General features: G+C 36.7%; 2 protein-coding genes across 4 annotated transcripts in view; one reads left to right on the forward strand and one right to left on the reverse strand.

Moving 5' to 3' along the window:
• Positions 1–174: 174 nt before the first annotated feature.
• LOC129578002 (rRNA N6-adenosine-methyltransferase ZCCHC4) lies at positions 175–5,958 on the reverse strand. Of its 2 annotated transcripts, XR_008689066.1 has the most exons (5): positions 2,655–5,958; positions 2,306–2,565; positions 1,987–2,219; positions 517–1,910; positions 175–308 (listed from the first exon to the last, which is right to left on the reverse strand). XR_008689066.1 is itself a non-coding variant. In XM_055466018.1 (4 exons), the coding sequence occupies exons 1-4, from the start codon at positions 2,662–2,664 to the stop codon at positions 908–910; spliced, it is 1,506 nt and encodes a 501-aa protein (XP_055321993.1). In that variant the 5' UTR covers positions 2,665–5,958; the 3' UTR covers positions 347–907. The 2 variants fall into 2 exon arrangements, 1 of the variants encoding a protein (XP_055321993.1); XM_055466018.1 differs by lacking the exon at positions 175–308 and having other exon boundaries at positions 347–1,910.
• Positions 5,959–6,537: 579 nt separating this feature from the next.
• The window catches only part of LOC129578000 (cyclic nucleotide-gated cation channel alpha-3), a 69,819-nt gene continuing 57,962 nt past the window's right edge, over positions 6,538–18,394 (forward strand). For both annotated transcript variants that reach the window (XM_055466014.1, XM_055466015.1), the window contains exons 1-3: positions 6,538–6,816; positions 10,351–10,518; positions 10,699–11,277. The gene's annotated coding sequence lies outside the window, so the exon portion shown is untranslated. The remainder of the gene's footprint in view (positions 6,817–10,350; positions 10,519–10,698; positions 11,278–18,394) is intronic.

An 18,394-nucleotide genomic window follows, 5' to 3' on the forward strand; every position in this document is an offset into this window, starting at 1 on the left:
AATAATTGAGTAAAAGAAATTGAATTCAATTCGGCGATAAATACTTACGATAATGTATTCTAGAATTACTTTCGGTAGAATTCCAACCATGAACAGAACAATTGTCAAGTAAGTCAACAGCGATAACAGAACAATTTCGGTCTCGAGTAGATTTTTGTATTTCAGCACGAAATAAAATAAAATCGATTGCTGTACCAAAATCAATGGATATTCAAGGTACATTAGAATTGGATAGTCATAGCAGTAATTGTATGTCCATAGTATTGACAGTCGAAACACTTCCAAACTCAATGAGAACAAACTGATTCCTGCACAAGTAGATTTAAAAAAAAAATATTGATGATTTTGGTTAATCTATGGGATAATTTCATTTAAAACACACAGAAAGCAACACAATTGTGAATGGTTCATAATTCAGATGTTGTGAGAAATGCAAAAAATACAATAATGTGATTTTCTATTGAAAAGCGTATTTTTTTTTCGAGAAATACGATTATTTTCTGTATAAAAACAAACCATTTGCTGATTTAGTGTTCACCACTCGACGAACTTGCGGTAACTTTGACACCAAACAGATCAAGATGACACTAAAACTTAAGAAATTTTTAAAAAATACAATGGCTGAGGCAAACATTTTCGACTAGAATTCTAGGATTGAACTGTAGTTAAACATGCAAATCGTCATATCAAGCAACGTTTGGATGCTCGGCGAAGAAAAAAATTTACAGATAAGATTTCGTCATCTCCTTAGATAAAGTCGAGCCTTCAGTGAAACAATCTAATTTTCTTATCGTTGTCTCGTGGCATACAACAAATAGTAAACTTGAGCTAATCTTTTCTTTCGCTAACATTTAGTAAATCGAATATTTTAAATACAAAAGAGTGTAAATTTTTTTGAATATTTTATTTACAATGAGTCTAATGTTAACAGATTGTAATATCGGTTCAAAAATGCACTTTCTTTGAGTAATTGCTTACGCTTTAAGCAAGACTGTTCATTGTGACTGGATTTAAAACAAAGCAAACAGATGCGACGACCAGTTTTAATGGACTTTGCTTTCAGTCGGACAATTTCTTTTGGATTTTTCTTACATAATGCAAACCATCGATCGCAATTGAATTCATTATGACCCTTTTGCAGGCATATCATGCATCTCAATTGCGATTGATATTTGAAACAATCGTGATTTTCAGTTTGTGTACAACGCCAACAATTTTTACAATGTACGTATGATGGTTTTACGCAAATTCCACATAAATTGCAATGTTTGTAAGTGTCGCCGTTTTTCGATGGGCATTTTTTACATTGATCACAGTGTTGATTCTCGTATGCCACCCACTTTTTGCACTTCTTGCACATGCGATACGATTCTGTTGGCGGCAAATGGATTAGATGGCTTGGTACATTGGTGAATACACGCACCGGTGAGCCTTGCTTCCGTCCATCATGACCCGAATGGTACGTATCGTGATTTGTATAATCAACCTTATAGTCCAGCATTTCCATTTCGGGCATCAACGATGTTATGTATGTCTCCATGAAATACGGAAATATCCAAAATGTCGGCAAAGTGTCATGCATTCGATTCAATTGGTTGTATGTCTGTCTCAGTGTTTGCAGTGTGAACACAAGTGGCTCGGTTCGACACCCGAATGGTGGATCAGTGAAAATGCAACATTTTTCATTACTTCTGTTTCGCAGAAACTGCTTAAATTTCGTTTCAGTTTCATCGCCAGCGAAGAAATAATTGTTAAACATGTTGTAATGATAAAAATCACATTTGCCATCTCGATTGTAAAATGAATAAAATCTCGTGTCCAAGTCCAACAAAATGGATTCAATGCGCAACTTTGGCTTATGAAATTGAAGGTGTTCGTGCAATCGTGGCGCACCAATGCAAATGACTTTACTGAAAAAAGAATTTGAATATTTGTGGTTAAGATTTTTTGTGATTCAATTTTTTTGCGAAAAAGTGAGACTGTTACTTGAATTGAAGCCGCTGGAACATTTGCACGAAACACTTGAGCGATGCATCGGAGAAAAAGTACTGTGCCTCTCTCTTGTCGTTTGAAAGGGAGCGTAGAAATGTAGTTGGTCGTTCGATTTGTTCATTTGAAAGACCTTTTTGAATTGCATGGCTTTGGTGATTCGAAAAATCAATCAGAAATCTATGACACGTATGGCAATAGCACCGCTCACTTGGATCCAATTGTAAAACCTAAAACGATTCCGTTATTAGCATTGAAATTTAGCATTTGTTATTCAATATTTCTTTATGTTTACTAGTCTATGGTTCATTTTTACCTTTTGCAATAAAACCGATTTCTCTATTGCTATTTCGGATGATTTTCTGATATTTGTTGCTACAAGATTTCGATTGTGAACTTTTGGCTCATTCTGGTCAACGGGCACAAACAATGGACACTCTGTTTGATCACGATATGCCGAGCATGCATAGAATTGCTGGAATGTAGAGCCCGATCGGCGTTCAAACAATAAGGCTGGACCATGTTCACACACTGGATGATTGTCGAGTGCTTGGATAATCACGCGAACACTTTCAGCTGATGACAAGAATGGCAAATATGAAGAGAAATACACAAAAAAGAAATCATTACACACAATTTGAGTATGAGCCCGTTTATTTTCTTACCCATTTTCATTCAATCATAACCCGATACTACAAATTAAATCCTGTCTTATCCTGATGTTACCAATCACGTACTATTATTTCATATCAAATTATTCCGAAAATATTATTTCATTTCAAAATTTGAGGAAGAACCAACGATTCTCGAAATAAAATCAGCCGCAAATTGTGTGAATTACACAAATCCAGTTGAACACGCTGTTGGTTCTTGTCAAAGTGTAAACAGAACCTTAAGTAGATTTGACTTTGAGTCGTACTTAAGCTGTGTGCCATTCAAAGTAAATCGGTTTTCAAGTGTATACGTGAGCAAGTTGAACTGCAATGCAGTCACTGTGTTAAAACACATTTAAGTAGCAAAAAGTCGTCAACGAAGTACATGATATGCAAAGCGCGATAATTCGAAAGCAAAGAAGAAACAAAGTTGTATTTCTATTGAAATAAATTGCTTACGCTCATCGCCAAACCAATTTGATTTATCACTTTTGAATAAGTAATCCAATCGTCTTCTGTTTTCATTTTACTTTTTGGACGGCAGCCATCAAATGTTATCTACTTTTAATGCTCATCCATAAAATTAAACTTCATCGATCGAGAGAAATGCACAGTTTTTTTTTGTGTCGACACATTAAAATTCATAGTTCTTTTTCCATGGTCAACGACCACAAATTCAATGTGCATTTCAATGTAAGACCGCAAATATTATATTGCAGTTAAATTTGTTGATTCGATGCAGAAATGCAAACACTACGGTGATTTCATTGCATCAACAACTATACCTTATTATAGAAAAAAAAAGTTTTGTTGTGGTTTTTCCTCTCTTTCTCTCGTGAAAAGTTGAAATTTTACTGCAAATATGAAAAACTAAAATTAAAAAAATAATATTAAACTTTATGCGATGAACTTTTTTTTCGTAAATTGCTTCAAACTATTTTGTCTTCTTTTTTCCACCATGCAAGCAGAGCATTTCAATGTTTGTATTGAAGAAGAAGAAGGAGACGAAGAGAAACCACACATTTTTGAGATTATTCCGCAACACGTACGTTTTTTTGCAAGAAAAAACAACGGGAAAAAAACGAATATTGGCATTTTATGGTTCTTTTTTGGCGTACACTTTGGCAGCTGGACATAAAAAAAAATCGACCAAAATCATTTCTGCAAAGTTTCTGCCCCATCGACCAAATCGTTTCTCGGACGAGTTTTTGTGCGCTTTTAAGGTGGTCATATTACCTGGATCTGCATTTCAGACCGGAGCTCAGATCTATTTCGATGATTTGGAATAATAAAATATTATGTGGCATTGCGGAACGCATTGAACGATTTCGTACACGTTGATTTTTGTTGACGACGTGTACGTTTTACCCGTGCAAATGCATTCGGCTTCTTCGAATGTGATGCCGTTATTACCGTTACAAATCCCACGTAATAGACATTGCAAATGTGAATATATTCCCATTTGCTGAATCAAATGTGCCCGCACATATGGAACACATTTATGCAGGAATGTGGCTTTTGCCATAGTTATTATAATATCATCGGCAAATGCCAACCAAATTATGATGACGGTATATTCATGGCGAAACAATTGGATGCGATTGGCATGAATGAATTACTGTGTAGTGTGTACGGGAGGCGATCCAACTTTCGGGTATGTGTGTGTTTGTGTCTGTATGGATATGACTGGCTTGTGTGCCACAAATTTTTTCCTCAAAGTGATTGTTGCTTTTGCATTTTATTTACTTTTACTATTCCATTCTTCTATATGGGAATTGGCTGTGCTTTTTCTTTCTTTTTCGGCTGCCGTCAAATTCGAATTTCACACATGAAAGAAGGCAAATGTTGCGCATGCTTTGGCATTTTTGCTCTGTTCTTCCATAGATGTGTATCTTTGCGGTAGATGGGATGTATGCGATGGCAAATGGGAAAAGGAGACGATGAGATAGCGAATGGATCCGTAGTGTTGTTTGTGCTGAACGACTATATGAGCAGAGCATTTTCTGCAAATAACACACCGCATGCCAACACGGAACTGCAAAACTTTTAATCGATTTATTATTCGGGGCAGTCATTTAAATTGTAAGTAAGTGAACGTTTTTTTTTGTTATGAAGTGATCATACCATCACTGGAATGGATCAAGCAGTTTCAATCAGATTTTTTGTTGCTTCATATCCATATATCGCACATATTTCATGAATATACAAATAGAAGCGTGTGCCTGCTTTGTGCTGGGACACAACCGTTCGATTCGATTCGATTCGATGCAGCGCTGAGTGCAAAGTATACACCGAATTTCGGATTTGGACTTGGATTCGGATTTTGTGCGTTCATCTATTCGGATGCTATGCGTTACAATGAAGTCCACGAGCGCTGTGTGAAAACGGCATCACTGACAGTTGCGCAATCGTGTAATACGCTTTTTGTTCCATGCATGTGGAGCACAGGCGATTTAAAATACACACACTCGCTTATGTAACAGTCTCTTTCATGCAGCTCACCATCAAACGCGCTTTTATCCACATAAGATAATAATGTACATTTCACAAAGCTGACAGCCCGCTTAGAAATGTGCAAAGGACTGTCATACACTTCATCGTTATGCGGAGGTAGAGAGAAAGAGAACGGTTTCGTATTCGCTTTCGAAATTTTACATTGCCGTCAACTTGGTGCGGTGCGTCGAGACTCGAGATAGACCGTTTCTCCATCTCGTTTTTGCGAAAACACATCACCAGCCACATCGTATAGTTTGAATACCCAAGACTCACACATACGTACAGATACACAGATATGCAAACAGCGACACAGGCACGCGCGCAACCCGCATTTGCAAACGGCACACATACACTCACACACAAGCCCGATTCATGTTCCTCTACATGTACGTTGCACACAACAATTTCCCACCTCCATTTCTTTTTTGTCATTATGCTCTTGCTCTTGCTCTTGCTCTTGCTCTTGCTTTCAGTTTTCATTCATTTGATTTTTGCGAGATCGTTCTCCATCGTCAAATCAATAGAATACACTTTATGGCTAGGGTTCGTGTAAGCTCTTGCCAAAATGAAAGCTGCATGACAGCGCACGTACACATTTTCCAACAAACTACGGGATGAAATGTTCGACGCGTTTGCCAAGCATACACACAAATGTGGCTGCCAAGCTACTGCTTCTATTGCTGTTGTTGCTGTTGCTGCGTTGATAATTCCGAAACTTTAAAGATTTCGCTCGTCGCTGATTCGCATCCTCTCTTTCACACTCTCTCTCATTCTCTCCGCAAACACACAGCATCCGTCCGCACCAGTAAAGTGGAAAATGTGAAAATTCGGAAAAGCGTTCCCCATATTCAGTTCAGTTTTGACGTTTTGTGTGTGTGACGAGAAAAATTCATCATTAATTTGCACAACGACACATTTTTCCTCAGAAGCAAACACTGACCAAGATAGAGAAGTGAGTGACTCTCGAACGAAATAAATTTTAATCGAAAATCAACTTTTAAACAATTCGGGATGGAAATAAAAACACACACACACACACAAAAACACGATGAAATAAAAGAGAAAATTAAAAGTGTTTGTTGATTAAGTCGTTGCTGCGATTGAAATACTCTCGTTTCTCCGCGCAAATATAAAATCACAGTGATTAAGTTTTTAGCTATCAATTTTTTTTTTCTGCCTGTAAATTTGTTCGCAATGTATTCGCTTAAATTAGCTGAAGCATGTAGCTGTACATGTCGGGGGCGATAATATGACGTTTCGATTCGGAAATTTGTTCATTTTTTTGAGCAACATTCAAGCGTCTCGTTGAGCTCTTTCTTTCAATCAGCGAAACGATTCCATTCGAACATTTCCACACACTAAAAAAAAAATTGATGAAATGTTATGAGTTAAGAACGACACCGACGACTTGAACACAGTGTGATAAGTGTGAAATCCAACAGAAAAAGATGAAATGTTATCGTGTTGAAAAAGAAAAAGAAAAAAATGAGTTGTGAAACAGTGAGATTGGTAAAATGTGAATGAAAGTTTCGAAATACATTGAATGGTTTTTTTTTGGTTTGTCGTCACTGTTGCTTCCTTTTGACATCATCGTTCGTTCTTTTCTCCCTCTCGCCATCTGAATAAAAAACGGTGGATAAAAGAGCTACTCGTCAACAACGAAAATAGAAAAAAAAAAGTAAGTTGAATGCCAAAACCATTTCAAGTGTTTTGTTTGATATTTTACAAAGCATGGTGATTCATGCTCCGGAATGAGGCTCAAAACACTTGTTAGATATACACGCACAAAACATCATAAACCGAATGGCCAGTCATATTCCAGAATATCTGAAACACAGACCGATTTCTTTTTTCAAGTTCGATTCTATAACATTGGACATTTGATTGGATAGATACATTTGCTTCGAATTTTCTCCAGCAATTTTTTTTCCTCCCGGATTGGGATTGTTGTTGTTGTTGTCGTTTGAAATGGTGTGCTGAAAAGGAGCTGCCATTGAACCGACGGTCAGTAATTGTCCATATGGTTTGGTGCTGGTCAAACTGTAAAGAAATACCATGTTAAGGCAGTTGATATATCCATTCGTTCAAGACTCTAATTTTTGTGGGATTTGGATTTCGTGTTCGAATTTCATGTGAGCGAGCGTTCAAAAGAATGCGGCTTCGTAAAAGCATGTGCGCTAAACATCCCACAAAAATGCCAATCAAAGATAAACAAAGAAGTCGACCAAACAATACCGAAAAAGGGAAACAGCAGTAACAGTAGCACATACATTCGAGTGAAATTGAAGAAGCTCCATGCAAATATCTAAGAAGAAGAAGAAGTTTTTATGGCAGCATTGGAGTAGGTTTTAGTTAGGCATTGGCCAGCGCATATTCACAAATAGACCAACGAAAAAAAAGAAGAAGAGAAAAACAAAATACATTCAATGAATATTAATTAGGTAAATACACACACACACAGCGGATACTGGGTGGATGCAAACATAAATATGCCAATTCCGTTGACCGCACAACCAGTCCAGTTCCAGTAATAACGGAATACGACTATGACATGCTAAAGTAAATCGACCGACTATTCGACAGCTAATCAATAATATGCGAAAGTTGAAACTTACCAGAAAATTCGATAGTGACTACGATGGCATTTCAATAGAGTTAATAGATAGAGAAAGAAATGCAGAACGGAACGACATAAAAAAAAAGAAAAGATGAAAAAATTTGGCTACGAACAAAAGATTAGAACTGATCGAATCATTTACATTTAGGCACATTTTACACGAAAGAAAACACAAACAAGGGAGAGGAACCGAAAAAAAGAGAAGTGGCATCGTTTGAAATCTAACTCGGCTCCTGTTTTTCAACTTCTTCATCTCCTTTAGGGCCGTTTTTTTATTTATATGTACGGCATGAGAGGACTAGCATAGCTCAAATCGGTTTTCGGTAAAGTATGAACGCTAATCGTGACAAAAGGCGATTTCAACCGAAAATTGATAGTAAAAATGCACACTCACACAAAACACCAGACAATTTCATTTCATTTCAGTTCGAATGTCTTCCGACCGATTCTCTTGTTGTCATTTTCGTCGGCTGCTATTTATTATAGCGGCAAATTGAACGAATACACAAAAACACAACAGGCCTACAGAGAGAAAAAGTACGAGAGAGATCGAGATGTATTGATTAATTTGTTTTTAACCCAAAAAAAAGAGAGAATAATCAGTGAACCGAATGAAAATCCGTCAGATTGCTTTTATTCAATCATAGGACAACAAATTGACGCAACCAAAACAGCGTCCATGTCGTAACGATGATTTTCGTTAGTTTTATTTGTGTTGATGATGGCCCTTTGAACATGTGTTTTTTCTCTTGTTTCGTGGCCATGTGGTTTCCCCCGTTACTCTACACAATTCATGCAGAAATCATTTTAATCTATTGCACTATTTCGCAATTTCGCTCCAACGCGATCGATTAATTGAAGTACCGTATTCCAATTAATATTGATATTATGGCCATAAATCTAAATTCACGTAACTGTGGAATGACAATTTAATCAAGTTCTCCCTCTCGGAAATGTAAACATTTTGACAATTAATTGCAGCAACGACAACAATATCAAGGAGGGATAGAAAAAGAAGAGAAAAGAGACAACGGAAAATGGACAATAATGCGAATCGATTGCTTGCAAGAAGTGCTTTGTAAACTTTTAAGCTTTAATGTGATTAAGGCCCATTTCACGTCAGATTGTGCGCCTGCATTGGTCAAGCTCACCCATGAGCGAACGACCAACCAGCCAAGCGAAACAAAGCCAACTGAAAACTTGAAGTCTTAGCACTACTTATATCAGACTGTTTACTTTTTTTTTCATTTGAGAATGTGATTTTTTTCGGAGCAAATGACACGAATCATATGAGCTGAAGCTCCATTGAAAGTGTTATTTTATCAGGAATGAGACCGTGTGACGGCTAAATTGAATGTATGCACATGGAGGCGCCCGCGCGGGGAGAGAAAATCAGTGTTTATTTCTAATTTTCTTTCATTTCAGTCGAATTTCCATGACATTTGAATGAAATCTGAATCGCATATTGACATCATTTATGTCAGCGATACAGACGATGTGTCTTAGTGCAGAGAAAGAGAAAGAAATGAAGAAAGAATGACGAGAGGAACGCGCGTTTTCCATTTATTCACACTCGCATAGCCATTGAGGAGTGATGCTGCTGTTTTTTCCGCTTCTCTCTTGTTTTTTTTTCATTTTATTTTTATTTTATGACCATTTCGTTCTGAATTAGAATACGAAGCTTATGTTAAATTTCATCTATTTCGTGGTGAGATGCCGCGCTATATCCATCATTTTCAGTGTCCTCGTATATGGCGTACATGAACGTGTTAGCTCTGTGTGTTGCTTGTGTTTTTTTTCTACTGTTTTCTGCCCATTTACTCCAATGCAATGGATATACAAGACGCCCGTTCTTCTCACTCATTTTCCTTATCGTGTATACGATGAGAGATGTAGGCATTTTGTGGGGACGAGCGCGCGCGCTCCTCCGGAATGGGGTAGATGGGAGTAGAATGGAAACAGAATGATTGCATGTATATGTATGTGTGTGTGTGTGATGGCTGGTGGCTGGTGCGTTATATTCTCGTCGCTACATGCGGTTTTTGCATATTCGTTTATGCGGAAAGATTAACTTTGCACAGTTAAGCTTATTGATAAAGCTTGTCACGTTTCGCTTTCATATTTACATGCGAGGAAATAATCACGCTTAACTGAACTTGTTTCTTTCATTATATGAATTTCACATTCGAACAGAAAGCATTTGAAATTGAAAATGCGAACGGATGCTTTATGAACAAGTCACACAACGAACACGACAAATTACAAATGTCGCCGTGTTCATGCTTTCTCAGCTTTATATATAGATATCTCTCTCTTTTTCACTTTCACCCGCGCGCGTGGACACAGCTAGATGCTCGTCGGCTTATAAAGGCTTTAGCTGATATAGAAAAGAAGCAGGCGAGAAAAAAAAACACCCGCAAAAATGAAAGAGTGGAAAATAGAAAAAAAAACTGACAAAACAAAAGCAACTAAGATAAATGTTTATTACATCGTAGCAACGTAGCCCTTTTGTGACCAATAGTCAATTTACATAGATGACTAACATTTGCTCCCGTTTTTTCATGTTCTTTTGTATCATTTCATTTGCCACTTGAGATACGACTACGAAACAAAACGAATCCCCACACTCGTTGCCCATCTTGAGACAAAAAAGCCTAGGCGATTTCGATGCCGAGATAAGCCGAACTCACAAGTATTCAGCGCAACGGTAACGGCAACAACGCTACAACCAGCAACAAACAACGGGAAGAAAAAGTGGAAAAGGTGAAAAATGAAATAAATGACCACACTTGATCATTATACAAAGAGCTAAACGACAAAACAAGGATGTTTAAACATTTCAATTAATTCTTTATTGTATTCAATGTTCTTATTTTTCTTTTTCTTTTCATTTCGCGACATAATTCCAATTGTGAATGCCATCATCGACAATACAAAGCACAGATAGAACGTATACAGCAACAAAAATCATCAACAAATAAAAATGAACGATGAAAAAAAAAAGACAGACGATAATGAAAAACACATACGAACCTAATCACAAACTCTCACACTGAACTGAGCCCAACACAGAAATAAAACAAGAAGAAGAAGAAGAGGAGAAAGAAGAAACAAAATAACAAAGAAAGAAAAAGATATATACATATATACATAGAAACTCTTTCAAACGAACTAACCTTGCTTTTGTCGTATTTTAATTACATTTCCATTTTGCAAAAAGATAAATTCAAAAGTTAAGCAAATTAAATGAATGACGTCAACATAAAATATAAAAATAAAATAGAATCCAGCATTTAAATTTTCCATTCAGCTCTGATGTAATAGAAGAGCGAGAGAGATACAGAGCGACAGCGAGAAAAAGATATAAAACAATAGACAAATGAATCGATTTAATTACTTGAAACAACAAACTCAATAGAAGCAATTCAGTCAAGTGTGAAAGAAACTCAAGGGAAAAATGTCAGATAGCAACCATAATGCGATGAAATGGAATATCCTCCAGGAGATGCTCAACATTAAAAGGTGAGTAGTATTTGATTTATATTAAATACTCAAGGCACTTCAAATTCACTTGAAAACCGGATTGTTCGAAAGAATCGAGTAAATATAGAACACAGCGAATAAAGAGTTTAACGATACTCTATAAAAGGATGGCGCTTTCATTATAGAATGTACCTACGAAACAGCAACGATGGCGACGGCGGCGGCAGCGATTTGTGATGAGACGACGCTGTTGACGTTGGATTTTCTGCTCACTCATTGAAAATATATAAATACACTGGTATTATGTGGAAACGGTAACATGCGTATAATTTCAAATCGGTCAATAAAAACGCAGTTCTAAACCATACCAATGCAATGTGGAAACCGCTTTTAAGAGTGAGACTCGGTCAGTTTTGGTATTTAAAGGGTCATATCAAACGTATCCTATTTCTCAATTTCCTCAACTCATCGTGTCTGTTCATACAAGACGGATTGAATCGATGTTGTTGTACCAAAAGGGCTGCCTTTACGATGGCTATGTTGCTTGGACGCGAGCTATTAAGACGGAATGTCAGAGCCTGACTCATAAATGTTGCAAACAAAACACTGATTATCTATTGACTTTTACGATATTAACATTTTTTGAGGTACGCGCGGTAATTGATTATCATCTTACGCTTGGTGAAATTACGATAGGTGTGCACACCGAAAAGCTCTTAAGTAACTGTTTCCATTCTTTTACGCAGCATTCGCGCTACCATCCAAAATTCCCTCTGAAAAAATATATCGGAAATGAATTTCCATTCCGGCTGGGTTATTCTTCATTTTTCGCTTCAACTTAATTCATATTCCATGGCATTTTATTTTCGTTACACGCTCGCGTTCTCTTTTACATTGCCAAATCACTTTGTGAGATACTTTGTAATTTGCATCATCAAGGGGGGCAAAAATGAATTAGAAAAATGAGTGAAATGAATGCGAAAGTACGTTGCCGAAGTATTCTTTTGCCTTCTTCTTTTCCCACTCCTCCGCTTCGAAATGCCTTTTAATGCTTGTTAATGTATATTTTTGCGCCTTTGTTTTGTAGCCAGATTTTTGGCGGATCTCCTTTCGGTGTGTCGCTGTGCGTGTATGGTCATAATTTTATCGGATGTAATTTTGTACTTGCTTGCGCCGTTGCTCATTCCGTGGAAACGGCAAACTAGGAGAGAGAGAGAGAAAAAAATCCAGTTTGGCACCAAACACATACAAACACACATCATGCCGTATAGATAAATATGAAGTATTTAGCAGCGGATGCATAAGCAAGAAAAAAGTATATTTCCCCATCAATATTACATGGTGAATATATGACAATATACGCGTCTCACACAATCCACTCGCCTCATTCTACGGGAGCCAGGACGCAAATACACAACACCCCATACGGTGTGTTTTTGCGTGTATGTGTTTTTGTCTATATAGTATATGAGTTGTACCCCGTGCAACAACACCAAATTTCACATGAAAATATAAAAATATACACAAACATATTTTATGCTTTGAAATTCATAATACATGTGTATCCCATCGTCATTGCCATTATGCACAATATAAAATTCACAAGAAAATTACCCAACTGAATACGGATTCCAGCTATACATTTGCTCTCTTTCGTTCAGTTTCACAGCATAATATCCTTTCTCTTTCTCTCTATTTCTCTCTCTCTCTCTCGTTTCGCCTACTGATTACATATTCAACAGCCGAAGCTTACATTCACAATCATACCAGGCACACTCACGCCAACACTCACTCTTTCGAGAGAGAGAGAGAGAAAGCGCCTCTCCGCATAAAAAAAGGAGACGAAAAAAAGTACGGCGGGCGAAAAACGAAATCTTAATAAATTCGTGGATCTCTATATGTGTTCGTCGATATGTTGATAATTCTTTGCCAGCTCTGGACCGAGACTGAAGGGAAGTGGAAAAAATATATATTAGAAATCACAACAGATGAACGAATGAACGAAAGTTAAAACAAAAAAAGAGAGCGAAAAAAACGGATTCCTTTTCGCTTCAGTGGTGCTTATTCAGTTGGCTTTTCCCATTTTCCCTTCCTTTATTGTTGATTAATTCAGTTTTTTTTCTCTCGTCAGTAAATATTTGCAGTTACCCATACCTCAATAAAAAAAAATTTGATGATCACGAGAACTTATTAAAAACTTCGGGAGCACTTTCCCTTAATTATTTTTCTGTTCATCTTTCGTTTTGAGTATGGTCGAGAAAAAAAAACGGATGAGTCAGTCATTCAACTTTCATTGTTTTATCGTCTAATTTCACTTGTGCCGAAAAATAGGAGTTCATTAGGAGTGTAGATTGTTCGCTATCAAGATCCCGCTGAGGACATGATGATGGCAACAACAATACATTTTAATTAAGCTTTATTGACGGCCAATATTGTTGAAAGTGGGCTGGCCAATCGCAAACATACACACATACCAATCCAGCACCACGACAATGCACAACTCTTGTGTACACGGACACCGTTTGGTATTCCTTCCGAAATATTTAAATTTTAATTACCTTGTCTTAATCTTTGACAATTTACAATTTACATTTTACGCCATGTAATGGAAGGGGGAAAAATGGTTTAGCCATGAAGATTATTATCGAATTACCTGTAAATGCTTTTAGGCCATAAATCATAATTAGTTCGCTCATTGTTCAATTTTACACTATCATCTCATTGACCCAGCTTGAACCAATATGTTTTTTTTTTCTCTATCTCTCTGTCTCTCTCTCCATCATTTGACATCTCGCCCATAAATTATTATCGAAAAATAATCAGTTTTATGTGCACAATTTTTAAATACAAGCTTATGCTATCCTCATTGCTCTTACTCTGCTGAAGCAGCATTTATTTTGCCGTTGTTGTTGTCCTGGTTTTTATGGATTGATGCACGATTTCAGTCATATTTTTTTCGTCTGCCATCCACTCTCTGTCATTTGCGCCAATCCATTTAGTACACAGGATTGAAACACGATTCATCTTTCGATAACATACACTCATGTATTAAATGAATCGTACTTTTTTCGAATGATTTTTTTTTTCACTGATTACCAACAACAAACAAAAGGCCAAACCAACAGATCAAAAACACAGAAGCATGCTGTCCGTCCGGGGCGTTATGACCGCCACCCAATTTAATTCATGGTTGTTGTTTTTTCGTTTTCTATGTATCATGTCGTATATTTCAAATTGCCATCGTTCTTCGTCTCTGTCATCATATGAATGGATGAACTGAATTTTGAATTATTAGCATGAAAAATTGAATTCAACACATATGATGGGCATTCATGCTTTTATTTAGTTAAAACTCCAAAAAAAAATCTTCATTCCACTTTGATCAATATTCAATCCGAATTAATGAATTTCAATATAAATGTTGTCATACATGCTATCACCTGTCGATAGGATGGTTTTTAATTCCAAAGCAAATACTTGATATGAAATATGGTTCAGATTATTGCGAAAATGGTTTTTTTCCCGAGAGATTTAATGTTTTCTTGTACATCTCAGGATTTTAAATTCCTGAGTTTTCAGTTTGTGTACACAAACACACACACTGATCAACAATAAATGGAACAATGCGATGGATTCATTTGGACATTTGCTGCATTCAAAAGCTCTTAGCAATCAGCCAATAACGAAAAAAAAGTTGAAAGTAGTTTTGTGAAATTTTAAAATATTCGAATCATTTCGAAGCCTCAGAACGCATTTTGACTTTCAATCGGTTGATGCAATTGTAAAAAATTTTTTGTTGCCAACTCTGTATAATTTGACTCATCTGGCCAAACACAAACAATATGTGCCCGAGTCGCAAGATGTGTTTTGTTGCATCTGTATATAAAATAAACATTTAAATTGAATGCATTTGCAACAATACAAAAAGAATTTTGTGCAGTTTGTGCCATTGCATTGTGTACATAGTACATATTTGTCGATTGCTGTTGTATTGTGCTGGACGCGCGCTTGCACATACACAGACACACAAACTTGCTTGCTAATAATAATTGAGCTCACACGAAATATCATACAAAAAGCGAACCGGATTGAACGTGTTAAGCCATCAATACAAAACGCCAAATTAATATTTATTCAAGCCATGGCAATGCATTCAATCTCTTCTCTCTTTGATTCGTTTTTTTTTTTTCGGTGTTGCTGTTGTATAGCTTATTGCATCATTGTAATTGTATTGGGTGAAATTGAAATGTGACCAGCTTTGAAGCATTTCATGCGTTCGATGTATGGTATTTTGCCTAAGCACAGATGTTACCCAAAGTAATCAGTTATGAACGGAAGGGAAAAGTAATCGGCAAGGAGGAGCAAAGGGAAAAGGAACAAAAAAAAAGTTGCCCGAACGAGAGAGAAGAGAATAAATAACGCAGAGAGTTTAACTTTTACTTCACTTTGATCTTGGGTATATGCACGACATAGGACAAAGAAACGGTCGGTATATTACTGCTGCCGCTGCCGATTTCTTTCTCTTTTTTTTTTTAGCAAAATGTCAATCAGAAACGGTTAAAAGTGCCTACGAAATGGAATTTCCGAAACCATTCGATCCATACATGCTTATTTTAACTACACGCTTCAAAAGTCCAACCCAAATCGAGGGGCTTGATTCGTCGTGGTTCCTTCACATTTGCATAGAAATTTTATTTCAAGCATATCTAGCTCAATAAAGTCTTCTCGAAGAGTCGCGTTTTTTCTCTTCTTTTTCTGACTGTAGAGCAACGAAGCACTTTATTTAGTGTTGAATCAAGCAAAAACCAAATATTAGCTGAGACGGAAAAAAAATGTTGGCCAATTTCAACCGCAAGCGGAAATTTCCATCAGCACCTTCTCCCATCGGCATACTACATCGAAACTTCAGTATTTTACGAAAAGGTTCTATTAATTAGAATTGGAATGTGCATTTTCGGAGATCGAGAGAGAGAAAGAGAAAATGGGAGTGTGTGAGAGAGAGAGAGTGAGCAAAGGCACAGACACGATGGAAATTCGACGATGAATGCCTAGTCATTTGAACTAAATTGAAGTTCAGTTTTCGATTTTTCGGCATTTGTCGATTGCTTTTGACAAAAGAAATCCAAGATTATTCTTTACAGTCAGCCAACTATAAATTTTTCGCTTGTCATTTGAAGTCAAAGTCTATTGAGTTGTGTAAATGGTAAGACGGAGAGGCAGCAAGAGTGTGACTTTTTGTTTGCTTCGTGCTCTCTTTTTGCCATCAGATCAAGCATCATTTTTCATTCAATTCCGATGAACAAGCCAACATACGCAGAAATAACAATAATAACAACAACAACAACAACAAATTTCGACCATTTTTCTTAGTGGTTAGCTAGTGAGCGCTCTCTTGATATTTTATAGCATTTATCATTTGATATCTAGTGAATTGAGCGCGCACTGTTTGTGCTACCAGAAATCAATTGAATTTCGATTTATGTTCGCTGGAAAATTGAGTGATATTCGCGTAATCATTTTGCAGTACAAATTCGCTACAGTATGACTCCAATATTATGAACAGAGAGAATGAGTCGACGCTCGAAATCGCACCCACCCTCTTTACCAAAAGAAAAAGGAACGAATGAAATTTTATAAATTATTTTAGCCATTAAAAGCTAATTAATTTGTTACATTAAATTCTTGTTGAGTAAGTGCATGTGGCTATGAAATAAACAGTACTGTTCTCATGGGATCAATATGTTAAACTATTCAGAATACACTTGGTCGTTACTGTCGATATTTTCCATTCCTTTTTCTCCATTCTCTCATTTCTTTGGCTTGATCTTTTGTCTTTCGACTTGCTTGGTTTCGACTGTATACCGAATGCAAGTTTTGAATTGAATTGCGAACGTGTACAGCGTCTCTCATACGAACGACACGAGTCCTATTGCTTGACTTGATGTTGCAAGTAACATCACCGAAATTAAACGCATTCAGTTAAATCTCCTTCTCTCGCTCTCGCTTTGTCTTTGTGTCGTTAATATATAAGGGAAATTTATGCTTCACTACATGCACACCGAGATGGACGTATTAAATTTATTATAATCCATACCGTCATCCTGTTCAGTATTTTCCCTTAAGATCGAGCCAAAGAGTATATTGCTAGTCTTGCAGATTGTTAAACAGAGCGGTCTCAGTATTCTCGCTTCTTACCTTCCCGTTGAATTGTTTCACATTCACAATATCATACCGTTGCACCACCAAATTCACCTTTAACTCCATTTGCTCTGATGTATAATGTGCGCCGGAGTGCGTAAGCGCATCAAAAATCCAATGCATTAAACCCCAAAGTATTTGCTCTATATACAAACATATATACATCACTATCTACGTTTAAGTGTCTGAAATTTGTACAACGATTTTTGCATAAAATTCAATTTAATGTTCGTCATCTCTTTATACGATGCAATTTGATGCCGAACCAATTCAAAATCGATATAATATTTCTCTTTCTCTCTCGCCACCGACTAAATTTTCATTAAATTGAATCGTGTAAATAGACCTGAGCCGTGGTTGCCGTAAACTATAGACGGCTTGTTTAGACATTTTGCCAATTTTGAGTGCAGAGTGTAACAACAAATGACGCATTCAGTGATAAATTTATGTGTGAAATTTTGAGTTAACTGTTTCGGAAGAATCTGGGGAAAGAGAATGCAAGGCATACGAACACGCACATATCCATACAGTTGATCCGAACGAATGAATAAAAAAAAACATGTGTGTCGTTCAACCATCGAAATGAATAGCGATGCTCAGTCTAATGGATAAGATGATATGATTGATTATATGTGAATGTGAATGCTTCATCAAATTCGGTGTCGCTGCGAAAGCATTTATGTCACACATTTTCGATAACTGATTGGGAAGCGGGATGGGAACCGTTTACATATCGAATGCTGTATCGTAACAAAATTTTACATCGATTGCCACCGTCTATTAGTCTCTCCCCCTCACTCTCATGGGTTATTGACCAAATATATTTTACACATCGTGCGTCACAATTTATCTTGCTACTGTCAAACTAAATTTGATTAAAGCTTTTTTTACCCTTTATATAATAGAATACATATTAGGGTGGTGCGATTTTGATTTTGCAGAGGATTTCAAAACGTCG

The sequence above is a fragment of the Sitodiplosis mosellana genome, unplaced genomic scaffold (assembly GCF_009176505.1).
Source record: "Sitodiplosis mosellana isolate CC-2019 unplaced genomic scaffold, AAFC_SMos_1.0 Smas_scaffold_6226, whole genome shotgun sequence".
Classification (NCBI taxonomy): domain Eukaryota; kingdom Metazoa; phylum Arthropoda; class Insecta; order Diptera; family Cecidomyiidae; genus Sitodiplosis; species Sitodiplosis mosellana.

Coding starts and splice junctions, on each gene's coding strand:
- LOC129578002 (XM_055466018.1), bottom strand. Junction 2,220..2,305: donor AATCGGTTTTATTGCAAAAG/GTAAAAATGAAC, acceptor GAATCGTTTTAG/GTTTTACAATTGGATCCAAG. Junction 1,911..1,986: donor TTCCAGCGGCTTCAATTCAA/GTAACAGTCTCA, acceptor TTCTTTTTTCAG/TAAAGTCATTTGCATTGGTG.